This window comes from Chanodichthys erythropterus, chromosome 10 (genome assembly GCF_024489055.1).
Source record: "Chanodichthys erythropterus isolate Z2021 chromosome 10, ASM2448905v1, whole genome shotgun sequence".
In the NCBI taxonomy this organism is placed as follows: domain Eukaryota; kingdom Metazoa; phylum Chordata; class Actinopteri; order Cypriniformes; family Xenocyprididae; genus Chanodichthys; species Chanodichthys erythropterus.
Genome location: NC_090230.1, coordinates 22,106,624 through 22,131,250, shown reverse-complemented (window position 1 = coordinate 22,131,250; position 24,627 = coordinate 22,106,624). Strand labels below are relative to the sequence as shown.

Sequence of the window (24,627 nt, the reverse complement as noted above, 5' to 3'; positions counted from 1 at the left end):
CTTTGAATGGGGAAACATCAAATTCTCAAAAACTGTTCGCCAACCTTACGATTAAATTTCATATTTGAAATCGCCAATGAAATCTAACAACAACCGGCTCATAAATTTAGTTTCTAAACGCTCGAATCATGACAAAAAAACTGTATTTTTTAGGCTGGATCAAGCTAATGCGCATGCGCAGACCTAAATGCGCGTCTCTTTGGAGGCGCGAGTCTGACTGTTTCTATAGAAACCGGTGATTGTAACGGCAGGTGAAGTGACGCGATGACTTTACCAGTCGGCGATTGGCTCTTATTTAGAAGGCGGGACTTATTCCGCCATATTGCGTGTTACACTTTCTCCCATTCAAAACAATACGAGTGACACGTCTTGTGTTATTCTATAGTCTTTGGATATACACATTAACTCATCAGACAAACTGACATTGTCTCTCGCTGTCACAGTCACTCTCAGGCACCAGCTCAGTCACTCTCTCCGCACTACATTTCCCAGCCTCCACACCTGCACTCAGTCAACAATTACCTGAACACTGATTCCCAGCACCTAGACTTCCTCGTTTACTCACCATTTATCTGCCACCGTTCCCTTCACATCCTGGTCTGGTCTCGTCAAGGTCAAGGACAAGCACCACTGACCCTAGACTGGGAGATATCTACCAGTTCAACTTACCTGAGAACCTGCCTCATCTGATCCGTCTTCTGTCTGTCATCATCTGTTTCCCTTCATCGTCTTTCTGGTTCCTCCACTCAGCCAGCACCACCACCTCATCACCTGCGCAAAAGACACAGCATTACCACCAGTTATGTCTACAATCAACATTCATCAAGTCATATATTTATGTTGCCTGTTGCATTCCTACTCTGCTCTCCCTTTACCTACAAATAAAGACTTTGCAGCGGTGGCTCAAAATAGATGCAATCTGTTCAAATTCACTCAAAAATTCTGTCATCTCGTCAACACAAGTGAGTCCTTTGAGCGGTGAAGTCATCAAGTCACTGTACTAGACTTAAGTCAATTATGTTGATTCACGAGAACTCCCTGATCGTGCCGGATTGGACTGGAGAGAGGCCATCTACAGATGTCTGGAGTGCTTTGTTCCCCCATATGTATCACAGCCAGCCAGAGATTCATCTCCTCATGGTCGCCATTCCAGAGTATCATCCCGTCATGGCCGCTATTCCAGAGTATCATCCCGTCATGGCCGCTATTCCAGAGTATCATCCCGTCATGGCCGCTATTCCAGAGTTGCGTCCTGTCATGGCCGCCGAGTCTGAGCCCTCAGCCAAAATGGCCGCCGCACCTGAGCCCCCAGCCAAGATGAAGTCCTCCTTCTTCCCTGAACTTTAAACATTGTTACTTTGGCACCAAAACCCAGGAGGAAGGAGGAGGCGGGAACAGGAAAATGCTCAACGTAACTTTAATCACCAAATAAACAATCAACAAAATGAAAGTAAAGCAGCAGCCCCTCATGGACAACTTCTGCATAAAAACATTATAAAACAACAACATAAAGTCCAGGGTCTCCCTCTTGTGGGTCTTGCTCGGTAGAAATCACGAGAGGAGAAATGGGCGCGACCGCAAAGGCCCCTTCGGCCCCTTCAGCAAGATTCCTGATTGAGTTTGTGTTTTCTTGCAGAAAGCAAAGAATGGAGGTTGTGTATAAAATTGTCCCTAAAACAACTATAATCAAATACTGTTATCAATCAGAACTGATGTTAGAGCTCAAAAGAACCACCAGGCTAATGTACAAAATAAGATGCCTTACCTGATCATAGCACTGCCTCCAATTGCTTGTCTGATCAATAACAAACTTATTTAGACATATAGGTTACTTAAAAATATCATATTTCCATCTCATTAAATCAGCTGTATACGCATGCATTCTGTCAAGTTTGTGTTACTGCAGTGATAGTAAATCACACAAGCAAGACAACACCACCATAGATTCCTGCTATAGAGCCTAAATCTGTAAAGATAAAGAAAGGTTTTATAGATTGCTGGTCTGAAATGCTTCATATAGTGGTGGGGACAATATCGACCCAGGCAAAAAGTGGTAGGACATGCCCCACCCGCAAATTATGCCGGTGATAATTCAGTTTTCTCTCCTTATACTGATTTAAATGATAAATGGCGCCATCTAGTGGGTATCTGAGAAACAGCAGCTAAAGCTTCATCAGTACTGTGAGCTCAACAGGAAACAGACAGATGGCAGCACCTCAAGAATAGAACGTGAGATGCCATAACATTGCTTGAGTATATGTCTTGCTTTTGTCTTCACCGTACGCATCCGGTGAAGACAAAAGCAAGACATATACTCAAGCAATGTTCTGGCATCTCACGTTTGTTTGTTTGTTTGTTTGTTTGTTTGTTTGTTTGTTTGTTTGTTTGTTTTGCACAGTGGGTGGAAACTTCACAGAGTCTTTAATTTACAACAGATGAGAGTTCACTAACAACATTTCTCATAATACTATAGTATTAAAGCATTTTACAATAAAATCTGTGGGGTGGGGGCAATTGTTTTGTTTTTTTGTCGTTTCTTTCCCTCTGTGACAAACAGTTGATCATCTTGTTTGTTGTTGTTGTTTTTGTAGATTAAAGATTTTCAAGCTGCACATGTAACAGGACAGGAAGAAGCCCTTCACCTACAAGTTAAACACATCTGCTCTGAATACCCATTCACACCTTTGTCCATCCAACAGATCACACCACGTCTCTGAAAATAGACCACAGCTGCTTTCAGTTTGACTTAGAAGATGAAGCTCAGTGAAACTGGTACTGTGAGATGCCAGACGGTTTTAACGCTGTATTTTGGTTTTGCACAAACTATAATTGAATATTGAATAAAAATATACAACCATTTTAAAAGGGTTAGTCTCTATGACGTTACTCTGATATTCAGCTTTATTCTTTTAATTTTAGCCATTTATCAGTTTGAGAAGTACCTTTCAAGTATGTTAACTGATAAAACCATATTTCCATCCATTAAAAAACATAATCAGAATCCCCCGGTTTCACAGACAAGACTTAAGATAGTTCCAGTGTAAAATGCATGTTTGAGCTGTTTTAACTGAAAGTAACTTGCCCTGACAGATTTTAAATAAGTCAGTGACATTGTTTTGCCTCAAGATGATTTTTTTTTCTAGGGTGTGTTTATAAAAGCTACTTAAATGTCCTAATTGATCTAAGACCTAATCCTGGCTTAGTCCAAGCCCTGTCTGTAAAACAAGAACTGATGAACTATAACATTATGAAATATGTAAATACAGCATGCGTTATAGGAGGGTTAAAGTCTGCCGTGGGAGGATTCACAGAGCTCAAGTGTTTTGGCGGACAGTGTCATTAGATGGAACATTGAACGTTTAAAGACAATGTTCCACATGTGTGTTTTGTGCTGGTGGAGTCTGACTGGTAAGTTATAAAATCATTTTACATTTTTACATTTCTTTCCATTTTGGAGTAATAAAGCTACTGCAATTGTTCAAATTCAAAAAGATCATTTTTATCTGCTGCTGTATGTACCAGATTAATAATTAGATCTACTAACTTTGAAGGTCTCTGTTCGTAATTTTAAATTTAAATGAAAGTAAAATTTTAAAAGTCATGGCACATAATGGTCATTTCTACAGTGAATGTAAATGTGTCAGGTTATGCACTGCATGAAGACTCAGAAAGCCAAAACCAGTGAGCTGCTTTCAAATATTAGGACTTTTTTTTTTTTTATCATTTTAAAAAACAATTATATTATTATATATAATTGATTTACTTTTTTAATACTTCTGCAGTAATCATAAACAGCTACAAACGTCATGGAAATTCATTTGTCAAAATGCGCATCAACCCTGAGAGCAATAGAGAGAGAAAATTTCAGAGATCCTGTTTCATACCGACACAAATATCCCATTTATTTAAAAAAAAAAAAATGTTTTGAAAATATCCAGCATAATTAAACTTGTACTTTCATGCTGAAGTTATCATTTATTTTCAATATACTATGTAATTTTATACATAATATTACACATTCTGATTTTGTTCCACTGCAGATAACTTTAAAACAACAATTGGTTCTCACACATCTGTCTGTTTATTCCAGCTTTCATCTTGTGTTGTGTCTCTGCTGCTGCTGTGAATGTTTTTCAGTTCATATGTACATGACAAAAACTACAGCTGATTTCAGGAATTGTAAACCAACGGGAGTCTCAATCTGTTTAAATGTTTCTGTTCTCCAGGTGTGTTTGGTGCTGATGAAGTGAAGTCAGTGTCAGTGATGGAGGGAGATTCTGTCACTTTACACACTGATGTTACTGAAATACACGAAGACGATGACATACTGTGGAAATTTGCAGCTAAAGACATAGCTAAAATCAGCATTGAGAAACAAATCTTCTCCACATATGGTGATGTTCCTGATGGGAGATTCAGAGACAGACTGAAGCTGGACGATCAAACTGGATCTCTGACCATCACAAACACCAGAATTGAACATACTGGACTTTATGAACTAGATATAACTGGAGTGAAATTGTCATCAAAAACATTCAGTGTTTCTGTCTATGGTGAGTAGAGATCATTTATTCTGTCCCTCACATATTTTCATTTTTACAAACTGTTTGCATATTGAATTTTTTGATCAGATTATAGATTGAGATGACGGACTGTATAAAGACTCACTCAACACAGTGAACTGAAAATGAGCTTATAGATTTATTGGTAACACTTTACAAGGTTTATTAGTTAAACATTAATTAATGTATTAACTAACATGAATTAATCATGAGCAATATATTTGTTACTGTATTATTTACTAATCTTTGTTAACATTAGTTAATGAAGATATACTTGTTCATTGTTTGTTCATGTTAATTCACAGTGCATTAACTAATGTTAAGATTTTAATAATGTATTAGTAAATGTTGAAATTAACATTGATTAATAAATGATGTATAAGTGCAGTTCATTATTAGTTCATAATGTAGTAATGTTAACTAATGAACCTTATTGTAAAGTGTTACCGATTGAAAATATTTCTCTGATGTTTTTCAGCTCGTCTGTCTGTTCCTGTCATCAGCAGTAACTCTTCACAATGTTCATCATCATCTTCATCATCAAATTGTTCACTGGTGTGTTCAGCTGTGAATGTGAGTCATGTGACTCTCTCCTGGTACAAAGGAAACAGTTTATTGTCCAGCATCAGTGTGTCTGATCTCAGCATCAGTCTCTCTCTACCTCTGGAGGTGGAATATCAGGATAAAAACACCTACAGCTGTGTGCTGAACAATCCCATCAGCAACCAGACTCAACATCTGGACATCACTCACCTCTGTCACACATGTGCAGGTACGACAGAGATGATATATGTGTGTGTGTGTGTGTGTGTGTGTGTGTGTGTGTTATTGTCTCTCTTTATCATTACAATTCACTCTCTTTTACATCCTCCAGTCTCAGTCTCTCTGATAGTGTTGATCTCTGTTGGATCTCTGTTAATTGTTGCTGCCGTTGGGATCTTCTTCATCTGCAGGAAACACAGAAAAACTAATAGAGAAGGCAAGTGTTACATACTGCTTTTAAGAAATAATATAACAAATAATACTAATAAATATTTTAATTGTTTATATATAAGTATGCAAGTATATAAAACAAACTAAATGTGCAGTTATTTTGTTTCACAATTTCTGAACACGGCTCTTTATTAAAAACTGATTCTGCATTTCTCAGACTGCATCAAAAAACACTGGAAATGCAAACAAATAAATAAATGCAAATCTACATTATTTCAATAATAAAACAACTTTTGTGTAAAGATGCAGCACTCTGCTGCTGCACAAATAATGCTGTTTCACTTCTTGAGTTTTTTTATTCAACCCTAATATCACACACATCACAAAGAAACCGATCTAGTTAAGATTGAGTTTTGTTGTTTAAATGCATGTTTTTGTTGTTGCTAAAACAGTTCAGCCTCGTGAACAAGAGATAACATATGCTGATCCTACATTCCTCAAAAGAAAAGTACATAAATCGGTGAGATAATTTATTTCTAATTTATGTTCTGTATTAATTCATCAGTGAGTAAGATTTAGATGAGTGTGACTGTGTTTTTGTATAATGGTCGATCACACACAACAGCAGCATATATGATATTTATAAAAGCCATAAGATCATCATTCAGTGCCAGAAACACACACACACACACACACACACACACACACACACACACACACACACACACAAATATGCTCTGCTTAGGAACATGGTTCCCAAAATGTTTATTTCCCCACATTTTTAAAGCAACTATAAGCACTGAAAGAGCACAGGAACTTTTAACTTCACCATCAACACTACAGACTTAACTTTCATCATGAAAACTCTTCTGTCAGAAAATATCATATATAATCAAAAAATAATTTGTGCTTATTTTATCAGAATAAAACATTTCCAGAATGAATTCAGGTTATACAACAGAAACATGTCCAGGTTTGTGCATCAGCTAGCAGTGTCAAACTCAACACAGAAACTCTTTTATATCTCCAACTTAAGTGATCATTAATTACTGATCCACTGCCCAGTTATGGCAAAAAATAATGGTTCATGTAGTCCCAATAATAAAAAATAAAAAAATTAAGTTGCATTTGACAAATTTAAGTGGATTGAACATTGTATGGTTCTAGCAGAAACTCACTATGTTAAACGGTTTGACAGGAAATTAAGCCTTCAGGAAATGAAAGTCACGACGATGCACATATTTCTGTTTTTTTGCATGACAGTTCAAGAGCAAATGCATTTTATATCAGTCAAATCTGCTTTATAACACTATGGCTGCATTTACATTGTCCATTATTTTGTAGACTTCTGGCAGATTGGATCTTGTTACAGCAAAATCGCATATCAGATCATATATTTAGTGTCCAGTTTGGCATTACTTTATAAAGTACGTGTGGATTACATGCGGACCAGATGAGGGCCGGATGTGGGCCGACACTATATTGCTTTCAGGGGTACATTTGTGAATCATTGAAGTCAGAATGTCACATTTTACATCACAACCAAAAGAAATCTGTCTGCTCTTAGGGTCACACTTCTGATTTATTTATTTTTTGTATTATCATCTCTTGTGTGATGTTTTTTACAGAACATTAAAGAGGAAGATCATGTTGAGTATGCGCCTGTTGCCATGAGATGATGATCAAACTTCAATTCTTCTCTAAGCGCCGACAACCTCAGGGATTGATTAATCACCACATGTTGCTTCAGAAAATTGCAGCAGACATGCAGTAAGATCATTCGGAGGGGTTTGAAGTGTGGTACTTAAATCTGGATTCATGAAATGATCTCCTAAAAACTTCTAAAGAGTTTGCTTTGTAATAGGACTTTTTAACAGATTATCTAAATCATATGGCACATTGGAGCATTTTCATGTTTGACTCTTAAAGTTTTAAAGAGACTATGTGTGTAAATCTCTCTCTCTCTCTCTCTCTCTCTTTTTTTTTTTTTTTTTTGCAAAACGTAGATGCAAAATAATCACCAAAAGGAGTCTAGACCCTGCTGTGGTCTCATTTCTTCACATCTGTACAGAAATGTTTGACCTGTTGGGCAAACAGTTATGCATGAGCTTGCAACTGCTAGATGTGTGTGTTTAATGTCAGTGTGTGAGAGTGTGTTTGAGGTGTCAGTAATGTGTGGTTGAAGGGCTTTTTTCCATTCCTACTCACATGAAACTGTGTGACTTCTGCTTTAGACAAAACAGTTTTACTACAAAATACTTTATCTGAAATAAACAATTCTGTGTGAATGAGAAATATATTTAATTAATTTACCTATATTTTTGATTTCCAGTATTTTTCCCATTGTTAGTGTGTTTTGGGTTTTTTATGCTTGTAACATCGAAGTCATAACTGATCACTCTATATTAAAACTCCTTCCAGGTACTAAGACCCAATGATAAACACTTTGATGACAATTCGATGACACCACTTATGGTTTTATTTGAGGTATGCACATATGGGACGTCCCCTATAAGAAGTCACTAAGTCTGTATATTATATCAGGCTATGAGTTGACTTCAACATTTAAAGGGTTAGTACACCCAAAAATAAAATTTGTCATTAATTACTCACCCTCATGTCGTTCCACACCGTAAGACCTTTGTTCATCTTCAGAACACAAATTAAGATATTTTTGATGAAACAAGCAACATAATTACCTCATTCAAGGTCCAGAAAAAGTAGTTAAGACACTGTTAAAATAGTCAATGTGACTGCAGTGGTTAAACCTTAATGTTGTTAAGCGACGAGAATGCATAACCTGGGGCCTGTACCATGAAGCTGGATTAGCTGGCTAGCCAGGTAAGTTTCAGATTAGTTTGCACCAATCCTGAGTTTTAGGTACCATGAAAGTAACTTGACTTTTAGCGGTGTTCATCACCATGGTAACTTACACTCCACGGCTAACCTGCTCCGGGGCAGGTTATGTTCTGGGTTAGAGATCTCAAACTAAAAATTGGACCAATCAGACATATTGACACTGACACACCCAACGTAATAAAGTCACTCCCCCAGTTTCTCTTCCTCCAAATTAAAGACACTATATAGTAAAAACAAATTTTTAATGATGAAATTTTCTGGTTTTAATAATACAATTTATATATGATTTGTATAATTATATGATCTATATTTTTATTAACCCATTACACACATGCATATTTAGTTTAACAGTTGTTGTTAAGCATTTAGTTTCAATGAATATTAATATATACAGATCATATGTGTCATGATTACTGTCTGTTCCTGTCAGTTCCCGGACTACATTTCCCATAATCCTCCCTGCCAGTCACATGCACACACTCCACTCCAATCATCATCTGCCACATACACCTGAAGCTTTTTATCTGGACTATAAAGGACTCACACACACACCACCTTATTGCGAAGTCTTGTTTTCCCTGTGATACAATTCTGAGCGTTTATTATCCTGTCTGTTACTGTTCCTGCCTGTTACCCATTATTGACCCATTGCTGCCTGTCCTGACCATTGCCTTGTCTGCTGTTCTGTGAGTGATATCTGCCTGTCCTGATCTTTGCCTGTATCCTAACTACGACTCTGCCTGCCCCTTGCTGTTCCTGTTTTGACCCTGCCTGTACGACCACGCTCACTTTTAATAAAAGCTTTGCATTTGGATCCCTGCCTGAGTCCAGCTTCGTTACAATATGTAATATAAATAATAAATAATATGACTACATGTGACCTTGTATGTTTGAGTCTATATTGCTATATGTTATCAACTATATAAACTAACTTTACAACTTTCACTTGCACTGATCATCTTGCAAAGATCATTTCTTTTATTTGTCCTCTTTCAAGAACTAGTATTTTCCATTAGTGTAAATGCGTTTAAATTCTTCATTTTCAGCAAAAGAGTTTTGAATCGCGGTGGCTCCCTCGCGAGAAGTGAATCACATGTTGCAAGGCATGTGATTGGTTGTTTGTCACTGATGTCACATATTCATGTGCACACGCTCCACAAACTCAGGATCAAAGCCTGAGTTGACAGAGAAAGTTGATGATCAGCATCATGGTACCAACAAAGCCGGATTGGAGTGGTTTGGTTTTGTCAACTCAAAGCTAATCCCATAACCCTGAGTTTGTTCAACTACCATCATGGTACAGGCCTCTGATATTGCTGAGTTCAACATGTTCCTGGGTCAATATTTTTGTTGATCCTGGAACAACATTCAAATCAACCAATCAGACTTGAGGGACAAGTTTACAAATTATGTCAAGTTTAGGCTTAAAATGATGAATTGGTGCTTCTACATCAGTGTTATTCATCTGTCATTTCCCTCTGATTTTTGGGATAACTTATGGGTAGGGTTAGGTTTCGGGGTAGGAATAGGGTTAAGACTAAATTTTAAGACTGGAATGTTGTTCCAAGATCAACAAAATAAGTTGACCCAGGAACGCATCTAACTCAGCAAAATCAGGGCATGCTGACGAGAATACTTTTTGTGCTCAACAAACAAAATAAAAATAACTTTATTCAACAATCTCTTCTGTCCCATCATTCTCCTACACTGTTTACATTGTACAGACACTGCAGCCTTCCGCGTACTACGTCAGAACGCTGTCTCATTATGGCTGGTTACTGTGTCAGCATCACACGCATGCGTTCACAAGAACAGCATCGGAAAATACTGTGTTCTGACATAGAACCCAGAAGTGATGAACAAAACATGCTTCGGACAGGAATGGGGGACGAAAAGAACTACTTTTTGGTAGTTCTTTTTGGCTTACTGGGTAATATTCCCACATCACATGGCTGTTCTGAATGTAGCTAGAAGCAAGAAATCTAGCTTTCTGTGGAATCTCGAACCTGTTCACCAAACTTACACACTCCCAGAACCAATGTTTATTGGAAAAAAACAGAACCCATTCAATCTATTGGAAATATTTGCACCATCACTGATACTTCAATGTAAAAAAAAGTTGCTTTAAAGGTGCTACAGAGGATGTTTTGTTTTATACATTTTTGCAATATTACTTGAAACTATTACTTGTCTTTACTAACTGATAAAAGACTATTTATTAGGTGCACTGAAATGAATAATATTAATATACATCATCTGTGCACGAGGTAGGGCCTTGAGATTGGCCCTCTGGCTTGTCAATCACTGCCGTGACGTTCCTTGTGAGAGACGAGTGCGGCTGCGCGCTCCAGTAACTTTCCACACTCCACAGGCGCCGCATGCAATGTTTTTGTCAGGAGACAGGAGTAACAACTGCAGATTATGAGTTACCTGCGGTGAGTCCGACATAATGAATCCACTAACACGATACAGCGAATGCCGGTGGTAAACACTCATGTTCCAATACTCGTGCATGAGTTTTGGGAGGCGTTCCCTCGAAATGAGCTGTGAAGGAGGGGGGTTGTTCTTACGAATGCGCTCATTTCAAAAACTCACTAACAGTCTTTGGATTCTCAGTCGACGAAAAGATTCTCTTTAGCACCTTTAATCTGGGATCGTCTTCACAATTATGTATACTTTACTAGAGCACCATCTAGTGTCCTAACCAGGAATTCACCTTCCCAAGATTAGCCTTAGCCTTTACCCTCATCCACTATAAACACACTAGATAAAAGGCTTTTAAAATAACAGTTGATTAGACTATATTGCCAAGGATTAAGCTGAACAGCTTGGATGAATGTCAGAGGATGACATTACTGACCTAAAATGTTTAAGGTGAAAGTTCATTCTATGTTGTGTTAAAATCACATTCCAGAATGTTAAGAGACACATAACGATTAGTTTATTTATTTCTGATAACAAACTAAACAAAAAATAATTGCAAACAAAGATCCTTAAAGTTAATTTCTATTGTAAGAAAATAGTTTCTATATGTGCTCAACTTTACAGGTTTTTACCAAGTTAAAAAGAGCTTTCTGAATAAGTGAGTTTGGGATCTCATAATCCACATCAGACAGGATAACTGATAAATTTGAATTCTTTACTGAAATTCAGTAATACCAATAATAAACGTCTTTTCCCATTGTTCTGTCACAATGGGTTGCAGAAAACTCACGATGATAGAGTAGCAAACAAAAACGATCTTTAATAATTAATCCAAACAATGACACACAGAAGATAAAACACAAACAACACTGAACAAAAAAATGAGAGCACAAAAGGCTTAAATACACTGGGAGTAATCAATGAAACAGAGAAAAGGTGTTGAACTCAAAACAGTAACAAGGTAACTAACAATGACAGGAAACATGAGCAAACAGGAACAGAACAAAATCAAACAAACACAAATGAACTAAGAGAACTAAATATGACCCTGACATGTTCAGACAAACAGATTATGTTTAAAAAAAAAACTGGGGGCAAACATACTTCATTTTCATTATTTCCTGTTCATTTCCTGTCATACCATGTGGTGGAAGAGACCAGACTAAGCATACAGAAAATTCAAGTGAAGGTGATCATTTTCATCACACAGTGATGATTTTCTAGAATGCAAACACATAAAAACATAATAATTACATGATATAACAAGCACTTTGAACAAACACAATACAGTCAAACATGCTTGATGAACAGAACTGAAATAGATGGAGGTGGTCAAAACAAACATCTATAATGGACAGATGATGTGAAGTACTCCATCTTTACCTTGAACACCCCACAGGTCTCCATCTTATTCCTCACATCAAATTGGCAGGAACTAAACTGATAAATATGCTTAAATGCTTTAAAAGGTAAGAATGTTAAAATTTAAAACACAAACATGTTAAAACAACATACAAAGAAATACAATTTTTGCACAATTTAACATCTGAAAACTATTTTAGAAAAAGGATATTCCTGTTTTATTAGTAAACACATTTATAAAATGTGAAATGCTGCAGTAGCCTTTGCTGGATTTGAACCTTTAACCATAACCACAAAGTTATGACACCCCAAACAAACAAATCCAAAACCCAAAGCATCAGCTATGTTGTTAGCTGGTCATAAGCTGGTCCTTAGTTGGTCATGAGCTGGTTTATGCTGGTCCAGCTCATGAAGGGCCTTTAGAATTTATCTGTTTTTTTCTGGTTAAAACAGATGTAGGGCCACTAGCATCCAAAAGTCAACAAACTGTCAAGATGCCAATCCTAAAATTGTGAAGATGTAACATTAACAGTATCTGTAGCACAGACTCAATTCAAGACCTGTGTGTTGTTTAACAGACAGTTGCCTTGTGGCATTTGCACACATGTCTGGGAACACTTGCATCTTGCAACATGATTATGAATCTGATCAAAATAGACCAGTGCGTTATACCTTGAAGAACAATTTTTGCTGCTAATGGTTAAAGAAAGCAACACTGCAATCAATACTGGCAAGATAGAGATAATCCTGTGCTTTATCCGTATATACTGGAAAAACTACCAATGTCCCATTATCAGCAGTGATTAGAGGAATCCCATTCTGATAAGGGAACTGAGTCGTCCACACCATTCTTCTGAAAGAAAACACACATTCACAGATGGTAAGACAAATGTGTTTTTTCCTTTGATATTTGATGTTGAATGCTCTTTATTCTAAAGTAAAACAGCACAATATAAATTATTGATGTTTAAATATATTGATTTCTGAATGAAGAAACATACAGAAAACTTAAACCTCTCTCAGACTGTCAGTCCAAATCCAGTGTGTTTGTTTTTTGTTTTTTTTTAATCAGTTTTGAGCTACATTCATATGTGGTTTGAAATCATGTCTGGAAATGTACATGTCAGACATGTTATAGCAAACATTTTGAAAGTCGTTTGTTGCAAGGTTGTGTTGTTGTAATGTGTGGACAGTCAATAATTAAGATCAGATTCCAGTCGGAAAATGATCAGATTTTGGACTGGCAGTGTGAACGTAGCCTTGCATTTGTGAGACTTGCAGATCTCACAGATCAGAATCTGTCATCTTTTTTTTTTTTTTTTTTTGCAGACAGACAGATTGAATGAATGTAGTATCTCACCTCTTCATGATTGTTCTGCATCATGGTGCCTGTTTAAACAACAAAATCAATGCTTAATTGCACAATAAATCTCATATTTCCATCTTGTCAAATCAGCAGCATGTAATACTTGCCATTTTGGTCTGCTTTCCTGTTGCGATTGTAAATCACACCAGCTGTTAGAGCTGCAGCCGCCAGCAGAACAACAACAACAACAACAGCAGCAGCATATTTTCCTCCTTTAGCACTTGAAGACACACCTGAATCTGGAACAGCTAAAGACAGACAGTCATTTTTACTAGAGGTCAACTGATAATCAACTTTATAGGGTTGGTTCACCCAAAAATGAAGTTTCTGTCATTAAGTACTCCTCCTCGTGTCGTTCCAAATCATTAACCCTAATTAATGGAGTGTGTAGCTTTTCATTTCTTATACAACCATGTAGGAAGACACGTCGTGGCCATATTCCAGGATGACAGTGTCAAGATTCATCAGGCTCAAATTGTGAAAGAATGGTTTAGTTGGAGCATGAAGAATCATTTTCACACATGAATTTGCACCTCTGAATCCAGACTTTACATTTATTGAAAGTCTTTGGGATGTTCTGGAGTAGACTTTACAGAGTGCTCACCTCTTGCACTGTCAATACAAGATCTTCACCAAAAATGTATACACCTCTTGTAATAACATCACTACATTTATTTCCATCAAGAAGTGCATCAATTTTTGGTCAATATCTTGTATTCACAATGTAAGAGTCTGGACTCAGATATGCCGATTCATGTGTGAAAATGATTCTTCATGCTCCCTACCAACCATTTTTTCACAATTTGAGCCTGATAAATCTTGGCTTTGTCATCCTGGAATATGGCCATGATGCATCTTCATACATGCACAGCAAAAACTCCAGTGTTAAATTAACTCTCCTGTGAGTTTAGTTGACTCCACACTCAAGAGTGTTAAATGAACACTGAAGCAGTGTCAGAGTTAATGAGATAATTAAGTGATTAATTGAGTGATGATTGAGCATTATTGAAGACACCTGATGATAACAAGCAGAATCACCAAAGGAGAAATCACTATTTTAAGTCACCGTCATTGAGATCAGGGTTTGCTTTAGTTGAGCTCTTGACCCTTGACTTTTTAATATTAGATTTTGTTTGGCAGTTGTAACCTGAGTTGTAACAGCCAGATGAGCAAAGGGAAATGTGACCAGGTGGTGTTGGTTATGTTTCACAATCATTATTTGATTTCTTAAAAGTTTTTTTTTTTTTTTTTTTTTTTTTGGCAATGTATATTTCATTTTCTTAAACGAATGTGCACTCCAAAGGAAAGTGCACTGAATGACTAAATGATACTTACTTGTGACATTTACACTGAAGCTCCTAATGATGCTGATTCTGCTGATGATGATCTGTAGTTTATAGAGTCCATCATCTGTGTTTGTGATGTTTGTGATGGTCAGAGATCCAGTCTGATGATCCAGCTTCAGTCTGTCTCTGAATGTCTCTTCACACTGATTAACTGTGCAGATCTTATTGAGATCTCTGGTGATTTCAGCAATGACAGTGTCATTAAAATACCATGTCATTGAATCATTTGAATTTTTTATTACATAAGTATCTAAAGTGACAGATCCTCCTTCCTTCATTGACTTTCTCTTTATTCCATCAACAGGAAAATCTGAAACACAAACCAAACACAAACCACTTTTTTAGGGGAAACACTAAAAAGCAATATTCATACACATTTTATTATTATTATAAAGCAGCTATTATTAAGCATACGTTTCATCAAATCCACTGCACTTTGGATTCCTGGTGATGAACTAGAAAATACCATGTATGATATAATAAATGGATTTAAACAAAGCTAAACCATCATCTTCATCAGAACAAAACTGTACGTGACGTGCTCTTAAACACAGTGACTCACCGTATACAGCAATGATGAAGTTCTTTGTACTGATGGTGCTTCTGGTGATGATCCGTAGTTGATAAACCCCAGAGTCTGTGTTTCTGATGTTTGTGATGGTCAGAGATCCAGTCTGATGATCCAGCTTCAGTCTGTCTCTGAATCTCTCAGTACCTTCATTACACTGAACATCTGTACAGACTTTACTGAGATCTCCAGTGATTTCAGCGATGCGAATGCCATTAAAATACCATCTAACCTTTTCTTGTTGGTTTGTTTTAACATCAGTGTTTAAAGTGACTGAATCTCCTGCCATCACAAAAGCGGACTCTTCATCTGTATGAACGTTGAAAAAACCTGGAGAAGAAATAAACAGATACATATAAGCCAAACAAAATTAAACAACAGGAAAGTTTACTGTAAAAAAATGCAGAATTATTTATCTTGAAAGTTGTTTTCACAGGTGATCAGTTCGTTTCAATAGATAAACATACCTGAATCTGTAACAGCTAAAAAAAATTATTATTGATGATAATCGATCTTACCAATATCTGATTTACACCAGAACATAAAGGCATTTTCAAGCTTTTTATGAACCAAAACTAACTGCTGAGACTAAAAACAAATCAGTTTTAAATCATACTGTACTAACTTAAAGCAATAAGCCCATTAGGCCATTGTTTACAGTCCATCAGCCAAGTGTCGTTGTTGAGCACAACACAGAATACAGTGAAAACTTTACAGGGCTTATTGCTTTTATAAAACAGTTACTACATATATCTGGCAAGTTTTCATAAAACAAGAAAATGTTAATTTAATAATGAATTTAAAACAATAACAAATAATTCCTTTGCCAAGCAACATACAATAGTTCTTCAGGATTGTTTAGCAGAATAGCTGCCAAATAACAAATTTGCAGCAACATTTTTGAATTCTATATTTATGTACTGAATGTGAATTAGAATGCAGGTAAAGAGAAAAACACATTGTCACTTAAAAACATGAATAAACACATTAAAGATGATGTGATTACACAATGACTCACTGTGAACAGTAAGAATGAAGATCTTTGTGCTGAATCTGCTGCTGTTGATCTTTATCTTATAAACTCCAGAGTCTGTGGGTCTGGTGTCTTTGATGGTCAGAGATCCAGTCTGATGATCCAGCTTCAGTCTGTCTCTGAATTTCTCTTTACACTGTTGATCTGTGCAGATCTTACTCTGATCTCCAGTGGTTTCAGCGATGAGAATATCATTCTCCAATGTCAAATACCACCTTATATTTTCTTGTTTTTTTTCAACACCAGCATTTAGAGTGATTGATTCTCCCTCATTCACAGACAATCTCTCTGTATCAACACCAGACACACCTGGAGAAGAAATTAACAGTTATTTAAAGTCAAACTAAACTAAACAACAGCAAAGTGCTGTGAAAATGTTTTTTCTACAGATCATACAGGGTAAAGAAATCTGTCTGGATTCACAATGTATCACATGCAAACAAACAGCAGAAGAACATCATTGATTCACACATTTACTCATCAGACGATATTTAACAACTTAAAGGGTTAGTTCACCCAAAAATGATAATTCTGTCATTAATTACTCACCCTCATGTTGTTCTACACCCATAAGACCTTCGTTCATCTACGGAACACAAATTAAGATATTTAGATAAAGATAAAATGATCTTCCTGGCAAAAGAGGCCTCACTGAGCCAACGGATTTCATCAAAAATATCTTAATTTGTGTTCTGAAGAGGAACGAAGGTCTTACAGATGAGGAACGACATGAGGGTGAGTAATAAATGACAGAATTTTCATTTTTGGGTGAACTAACCCTTTAATGAACATTATAGGGGAGAGAGGGGCACAACCTAACACTTTTTACTTTCTCAGTTTGTGTAAATCCACATGGAGATCAGAGTGTATTTTTTCACATTAATTTCACACGCCTAGTACAAAAATGTGGTTTTCATAATTATAATGTATTAACTGTCTTTATTTACCGAAAGAATGTGAAATGTGACAACATGCCGCATTGGTGGGTCACATTGTAACATCTGTGGGTCACGTTGTAACATGACAACATGTCCAGTGTTGGGGGTAACGGATTACAAGTAACTTGAGTTACATAATCAGATTACTTTTTTTCAAGTAACTAGTAAAGTAAGTCATTGCTTTTAAATTTACTACAAAATATCTAAGTTTCTTTTTCAAATAAAATAACTGTTTTCCCATTTATTGACTAACGGCATCCCAGATGAACCGGGATGCTTTACATTTCTTGAAGAAGTAATTTCTGAACATTGCACATTTACTCTCAGTCTTTATTCACCTGTTTCTCATGATTTCATAAAAGTTGTTCATGTGAATTATATCACTAACATCATAGAACAGCACTGTTCTAATAGCGTCTTTTAATGCAGTTTTATTTATTTATTTTAGAGCATTACCATCTGTGCAACTGGAATTTAAACCTGTTCAGTGTCTTAGCAGACTTAACTTGATTTAAAATAAACACTAAAAACTGAGATGAAAAATGTACTTTTGCTATGGTTAAATGATCAGCGATATCTTCCAAAGATATACTGAATTTTGGCACAACATGCAAGCCAAATTCTAAACAGTGTTTTTGCACCCTTGAAGGGCACTTTGAGAATGGGACGCCATTTGTAGGGGTGTTCCAAACAAAAGTGAACTGAATCCTTTCATGAAGGCCGTTAGGGAAGGGTACATGTGATGGTCACTTGGAGGAAGCAATTTTATAATTTATGGTGACCCAGCGAATACTTGTGATTCATTCATTTTAAAGCTAGATGGTGGGAGAGTTCACATTAACAAACATAGCAATTCAAGTTGTTTTATCTGTGATGGACAGCATGCTGCGTTGATATGGGAACATGACAGGTGAAGATAATAAAGAAATGACGTTGCTCCCTTCTCCAAGTGCATTCCAAACGGCTACATAATAGCACACAAGTGCGCTGCTCTCTCCAAGGAGGGCTCTGTCCTATGAAGGGAGCAGGGCACAGGGATGCTCCCTTCCGTTAGGAATTTGCTCACATTATTTATGCTAGCCTGTATGGAAATGTTTTCAGAAGCTGCATAAGATATTTACATTTATATTTCTTTGAAGACAAATAAATTGTAAATTCATTTGTATTGTGGTCTGTAGGTAAACATGCCATCTTAAATAGATTATTTTATCAGAATCTGAATGAAGGAGAGGATCCAGAAGCAGAATGAGAGACAATTTATTGAATGATACAATAACACAAAAGAAGAGGTGCAAGATCCAAGACAAAGTCCATCCAGATAGCAAGCAACTATTAGTGATGATGAGTGAATATTAATCACATTATAATTGCATAATCGAATTAACATTTCTAAATCACTTTTGCACCCGCAATTAATGTTGAAACCAGGTAGAGATTTCAACAAAAATCAATGAAAATGTCATTGAATTAACGCTATAAAGTGATGTTAGCTCAACATCACTTTCACACCCACAATCAATTTTGAAACAATGGTGATATTTCAAAAAAATAAAAAAAACAATGGTAATAATGGCATTGAATCCGCACTATGAAGTGATGATTATTTAATGTCACTTTGCTATCTGGGCAGTACTGCATATCATTCCACAGGGAGAGAGAGAGGGAGATACAGAAGCTGGCCAACTGGCAAGGGCTGGACTAGGAAGAGAGGAGAGACAAGGATGAGTCCAGAGGCAAACAGGACAGGACCAGACAGGAAGACTTGATGAGGACAAGACCCTTAGGGGGAAAAAGGTTAATTGGCTTAAAAGGTAAATATAGCCATATAACACGAACTTTGTGCACATATCCTAGTCGCCACAACATGTCTCTTTATATTATCATAACAGATTAATGTTGGGTAACTAAAATTGGTAGTTTAAGTAGCCAATTTGTCTACGATTGTACATAAATAAGTCACCAGTCCCCGGTGATTATGGGAACTGCCCGTGTTTTTCGCTATTTGAAGCGTCCTCCTAACGTGATAAAGGCCTGGTAAATAAACAATATAAACGCTGTAAACTGGCTAATGATCCGATCTGCTTGATCAGATCACGGTGATCGCATGTTAATGCCAAATAAACGCAGCCAGCACAACCCGTAAAGACACTTCTGTCGAATATAAAGCAAAACAACTCAGGACACTTCCGCTTTGTCATGAGAGCCGAAGAGAAACATACAGGTCTAAATGTCTTACCACAGTCACGTAAACACCAAAGCAATGAGGGCAAAATAATGAAAAGCATTTTCACTGCTTTTCCTAAAAATAAAATGTTGCTAGTTTTTTTAACGCAAATTTTAATCCATTAAAGTGTTCCGTCGCCACTAAAAAACAAAAAACTGAAAGTAACAGAGCGCATTTAGGCCACGCCCACACTAAAGTCAGTGGAGACTGTTGGATTGTTTCCCCCTGGTGGGCGTGGTTTTCTATGCTTAACCAATGGGAGACACTGTAAGCATTGAAAGATTAGAAGCCAATAAAACGTGATCAATTGTACAATTCTGTTATTGTATGGTGTTAGAATGTATATTAAATTACTTGTTCACAACTCACAGTGTGGATTTTAGTATTCAAAAAAAATAAAAAATAAATAAATAATAAAAAATGAAAGGCTAGTTAAGATCTGGATGAATTTAAATATTAAACTATTAAGCTTTCAGAGACACAAACAAGACACAATACAGTAATAAATCCAAAATAAAGAGTTCTAAGTGTACAGAGTCAATAACATGTTTACATAAGCACAACAAAGGCTATTTACATAATATATTAGCAGCATCAATAATATCAGAAACAGATTGTGCAATTCACGAAATACAGAATATGGAATATATAAACATACCGAAAGTGCCTTTAAATCAACTATAATCGCCATGACCTCATGCTTTTCCCTCTGCCGAAACTAAGCTGAGGCTCACATTTATGATGTCATCAGATAAAGACTTAAACAACATTAAAAGCAATAACAGAAGGGAGCAGAAGGGGTCACTTTGTTACAACTTGTATTCATAACTTAAATGAGCACATTGTTACTTTCTGCCTTAAATTAACACATTGTTGCGATTAGTGATTTGTACACGTACATTTATGAAATAAGAAAATTGAAAGCAGGCACTTTCTGCATTTTGTGTAAAACTGAAATATGTATTGTGAAAAGCACTATACAAATACATGTAAAGTACAGACAGGTGAGTTTATATGAGGGTTGAAGCTAAACTCTGCAGGACAGCAGCCCTCCAAGACCGACATTGCTGATCCGCAACCTCAGAGTAGACTATGAGAAACACTCACACACTTGTTGACCCCTTCCTTCAAGTGTGTTACACAATGTGAGGCTTTTTTGTTTTGTTTTTACATTCACAGTAGTTGATAAATTGATTATTCAATTGAATGATACAACTATTTTGAAATAGATAAGTTCTTTTTACCATGAAAGTCAAGGGAATTTACACAAAATTCTTTTACTTTTATAGTCTATATTTAATACAGTCAGACAAGTACCTTTCAAACGTTCTTTATGCTTTTAATTATCTTTATCTTAAGTTAAATTGATGCATATAATAGGATTATCAACAACTATTTCTCACTCCTAGCATGATGACCTGTGGTGAGATAGGCACCCTCTCCTTCTGCTCAACTGACATCTTGATTGAGGTCGGCTGAAAATTAGGGACGTAACGATGCATCCGGAACTGGTTGAAAATGGACTAAAACACAATTCAAGTCGGTTGAGATGATAAATGAATCGCAATACATTTGGGGGCGGGGGTTTATATGAATGTATAGCTGAGAGGAACACTTGCCGTGTTCAGAAAAGTTTAGATGGTATTTTCTTTTCATCTTACTTCCGTACAATGCATTTTAAAGTAGTTTTAGTGTGCAGCGCTGCTTTGTTTACATCTGGTGTCATGACCAGTGTTGGGGGTAACGCATTACAAGTAACTTGAGTTACGTAATCAGATTACTTTTTCAAGTAACTAGTAAAGTAACGCATTACTTTTTCAATTTACAACAAAATATCTAAGTTACTTTTTCAAATAAGTAACTCAAGTTACTTTTTCACATTTATTGACTGACAGCTCTCCTGTCCCCATGTTGAGAGAAATAAAGTGCAGAGGGTGTTGTGTGCACTGTGTGAACATGATGGTTGTTGTAGTTTTAGACTAAATGTGATCATGCATTTACTTATCTCACTTGCGTGAAAACATTCAGTATTCCTCAAAATGAATAAAAACTCAATCTCAGAATTTTTGCAAACCTGTAATAATTAACTATATTAAATTACACAAATATGCTTTATGTATTTAATCTCAATTATTAACCAGTGTCTTTGCTGCTGATCTTCAATATATCTAATTCAACCATACTAATAAGCAAAAAATACTTTAGATTAGAAAGGTTTGTTTGAGCTGCGCCCTCTACTGTACAGGTGTAAATATGCTTTTCCTATAGCCTGAGGCTTATTCATTTCACTTTTGGTGTGAAAGGGCCTTTTTGCCAAAAATAGAACTTTTTTGTTGTTATTAAAAACAAACAAGCCCAGTCCCATTGAGAAAAAGGAACGCAAAAGTAATGTAACGCATTACTTTTCATAAAAAGTGACAAAGTAACGCAATTAGTTACTTTTTTAGGGAGTAACGCAATATTGTAATGACCCGGATGGGAGTGGGGTTTAGGGGGGTGAGTGTAACGGATGTAGGCCGGTAAGAGCTGTCCGTGTAAACTTCACTCCCCTGATCTCAAGAGGTGCGCTACACTGCGGTCTTTAGCCTCCTTGTTAGAGCACCCGACTCCCATGCTGTTGGACAAGGGTTCGAGTCCAGGAGGGGTTACAAACACTGGCCATCTCATGGTATGGTCCTCCATCCCTGAAGCCAAATTCATTCATCAATGAATTCAGCTGCTGATGGATTTAATTGCTGTCAAGGAGAAACAATTGAAGGATTGAAGAAATCTCACCTGAGAATTTATTTTCCTCCCAGCTAACAAAAATATGTTCTAAGAATGTTTTGCTAACGTTCTCATTAATTTTGACATTATTTCTGAATGTTCTCAAAACATTCAAAATGTCCAGTTTATGTTTTATGAAACATTAATGGAACATTCCATTTTATCATTCTTCAAACATTACTGGAATGTTACTTTTGAATGAACATTTAAAAATTTTAAAAGTTCCATGAACTACGTATAGATGTTTTGGGCTAACGTTTTGAGAACATTATTGAAGACCAGATAACTTTCTTTTAACATTACTGGAAGAATGTTTTCTCATAATTTTGCCACAATATTAGCTACATTCGGAGAATGTTTCCTGTTAGCTGGGATATAGTACATGACCAGAATTAGATATGAATCTGTGCTTATTTTAAAGTATTCCAGTACCCACAACAACCTGGACAGATGAACCTGCATATCAAGAGCCCTTTCCAGGAAACTTTGTGTCTTTGCCCTTGGCAATGATGGTCTGTTTGTCTACGTATCCCACTGTTCACAACAGAGATGAGACATCAGCTGAAAAGGTGACTGGCACTTTGTAAGCAGCTCTGGTCCATCTGGTGAAATTGTGCATTTAATCCAATTTCTGCAGAGGTCTGAATTCATGTGTGAAAGCTGAAATGAGATGCACCCATTACACATACATCGAGGTCCGCTGATACAAACGTGGAGAGCATGCAGAAATGGCCTTTTGACAAGGTGCAATTAATATATGGGAACATTTTTTTTTTAATATTTATTCTTTCAAAGATTACATTTGGATAAGACATTTTGTTTTTAGTTTTCCAAAGGGCCACTGAATGTCAGCATATGCTTTGTCACTAACAAATGAATTATTGTCAATATTTACTCACAAATATGTAATTTCAAACCCATAATAACAATAAATAATGATGTATTATTTATAAAGTACATTTCCCAAGCTCAAGGTCGCTGTACAAAGTAGCAATAATATAGACGCATAATACAAAAAAGCAAAACAAAACAAATGGCAACAATAAAAAAAAAACAGAAAACTAATGAAAAGTAGGATGAAAATACTGTGAAAAACTGAGAATTGGTGGAGTTATGAAGATTCAATGGAAGTGAGTTCCATCATTTTGGAGATCTACTTTTTTCTTTTAAAAAACATAAAATAATCTTTATGGATTTCGAACCAAATCAATCATTTCTGGACAATCTATTCCTCTAACAAAGAAGAATCAAGGTGAAAAATAAACATCCTTTTAATGCAAAAATTCCATGTGCTCCCTAAAGCATCCCAGATCATTTTACCTGTGACTGAAAGCTCTTCCAGTGATTGGCTGAGTTCGGACAGAGGTTTTGTCAATACTGATGTAAGGACGGTTTGAGAGAAAGAGAGAGTGTGTGTGTAAAAGAGAAGAGCAAAACTGACATGGATAATATTGGGGAACAAACAATGTAGAGTCTTTGATGCAGCATTGCATCCCACATGGATCGAGCGCCGCAGACAGTGCAGGAGAACCCTGGGAGATGAGCGCACATATCAGAATGCAGACAGAAATGCAGACACTCCTATCTGTCTTTTACTCTTGCTTATGTCTCTCTTCATCTCTCTTTTTTTTCCTGTGCATTTATTAAAAGAAAAGTTCACAGAAAAAAGAAAATTACGTAATTATTTACTCACCCTCATGTCATTCCAAACCTGTGTGCTGTTATGTTTTCCTGTGGGACACAAAAGGAGGAATTTTTGCTTGGTTATTTCAGGTCAAAGTCTCTGTAAAATCCAAAAAGGATGACAATGCACTATTGAACTTGTGCTATATATTGTAAAACAACACGGTTTAGAAGAGTAAATGAGGACAGTTTGCTTTTTTTAAATGAGAACTAACCTTTTAATCGTACGATCATTTGTTCAAACGGCAGCTGCAGGACCCCACTGTGATTAATAAATGCCATGCAAAGAACTGCACTATGTAGCTGTAGGACTCTTAGTCACCATATGCTGGAGAAAAACAAGATAATGAAATAAAAGGAAACACACAAATGAATGCAAACTTTTTTTCTGCATGCCAGCAGGAAAGTGTGCAGTTGTTTGGGAAATACTTTTCTGATTTTTTTCTTTTAAAGAAAATCTAATGTGAAATGTCCAGTAATGTCCTAAATTACATGGATGCATACTGCCATCTAGTGAAAATTTTATACAACTTTTTCTCCTACTCTGAAGTCACTGCAGCCCC

The 24,627-nt window shown here is 36.4% G+C and overlaps 2 protein-coding genes across 2 annotated transcripts; one reads left to right on the top strand and one right to left on the bottom strand.

Moving 5' to 3' along the window:
* Positions 1 to 2,753: 2,753 nt before the first annotated feature.
* LOC137028177 (natural killer cell receptor 2B4-like) lies at positions 2,754 to 9,624 on the top strand. Its single transcript, XM_067396947.1, has 5 exons — positions 2,754 to 2,772; positions 4,227 to 4,553; positions 5,041 to 5,334; positions 5,437 to 5,541; positions 9,521 to 9,624. Exons 1-5 carry the CDS (start codon positions 2,754 to 2,756, stop codon positions 9,622 to 9,624), a joined length of 849 nt encoding a protein of 282 aa, XP_067253048.1.
* Positions 9,625 to 11,422: 1,798 nt separating this feature from the next.
* Positions 11,423 to 20,315, bottom strand: LOC137029256 (carcinoembryonic antigen-related cell adhesion molecule 3-like). Its single transcript, XM_067398829.1, has 8 exons — positions 20,274 to 20,315; positions 17,003 to 17,039; positions 16,439 to 16,762; positions 15,415 to 15,750; positions 14,842 to 15,162; positions 13,614 to 13,754; positions 13,501 to 13,529; positions 11,423 to 12,993 (listed from the first exon to the last, which is right to left on the bottom strand). Exons 1-8 carry the CDS (start codon positions 20,304 to 20,306, stop codon positions 12,934 to 12,936), a joined length of 1,281 nt encoding a protein of 426 aa, XP_067254930.1. The 5' UTR covers positions 20,307 to 20,315; the 3' UTR covers positions 11,423 to 12,933.
* Between the last annotated feature and the right edge of the window lie 4,312 nt (positions 20,316 to 24,627).

Excerpts from the sequence above, each read along its gene's own strand:
- LOC137028177 (XM_067396947.1), top strand. Across the intron at positions 5,335-5,436 it reads CCTCTGTCACACATGTGCAG|TCTCAGTCTCTCTGATAGTG; the intron begins GTACGACAGAGA and ends TACATCCTCCAG. Across the intron at positions 5,542-9,520 it reads CAGAAAAACTAATAGAGAAG|GATCAAAGCCTGAGTTGACA; the intron begins GCAAGTGTTACA and ends CCACAAACTCAG.
- LOC137029256 (XM_067398829.1), bottom strand. The coding sequence starts at position 20,306 with ATGGCGATTATAGTTGATTTAAAGGCACTTTCG. Across the intron at positions 16,763-17,002 it reads GGGTGTAGAACAACATGAGG|GTGTGTCTGGTGTTGATACA; the intron begins GTGAGTAATTAA and ends TTTCTTCTCCAG. Across the intron at positions 12,994-13,500 it reads TGCAGAACAATCATGAAGAG|AAGAATGGTGTGGACGACTC; the intron begins GTGAGATACTAC and ends GTTTTCTTTCAG.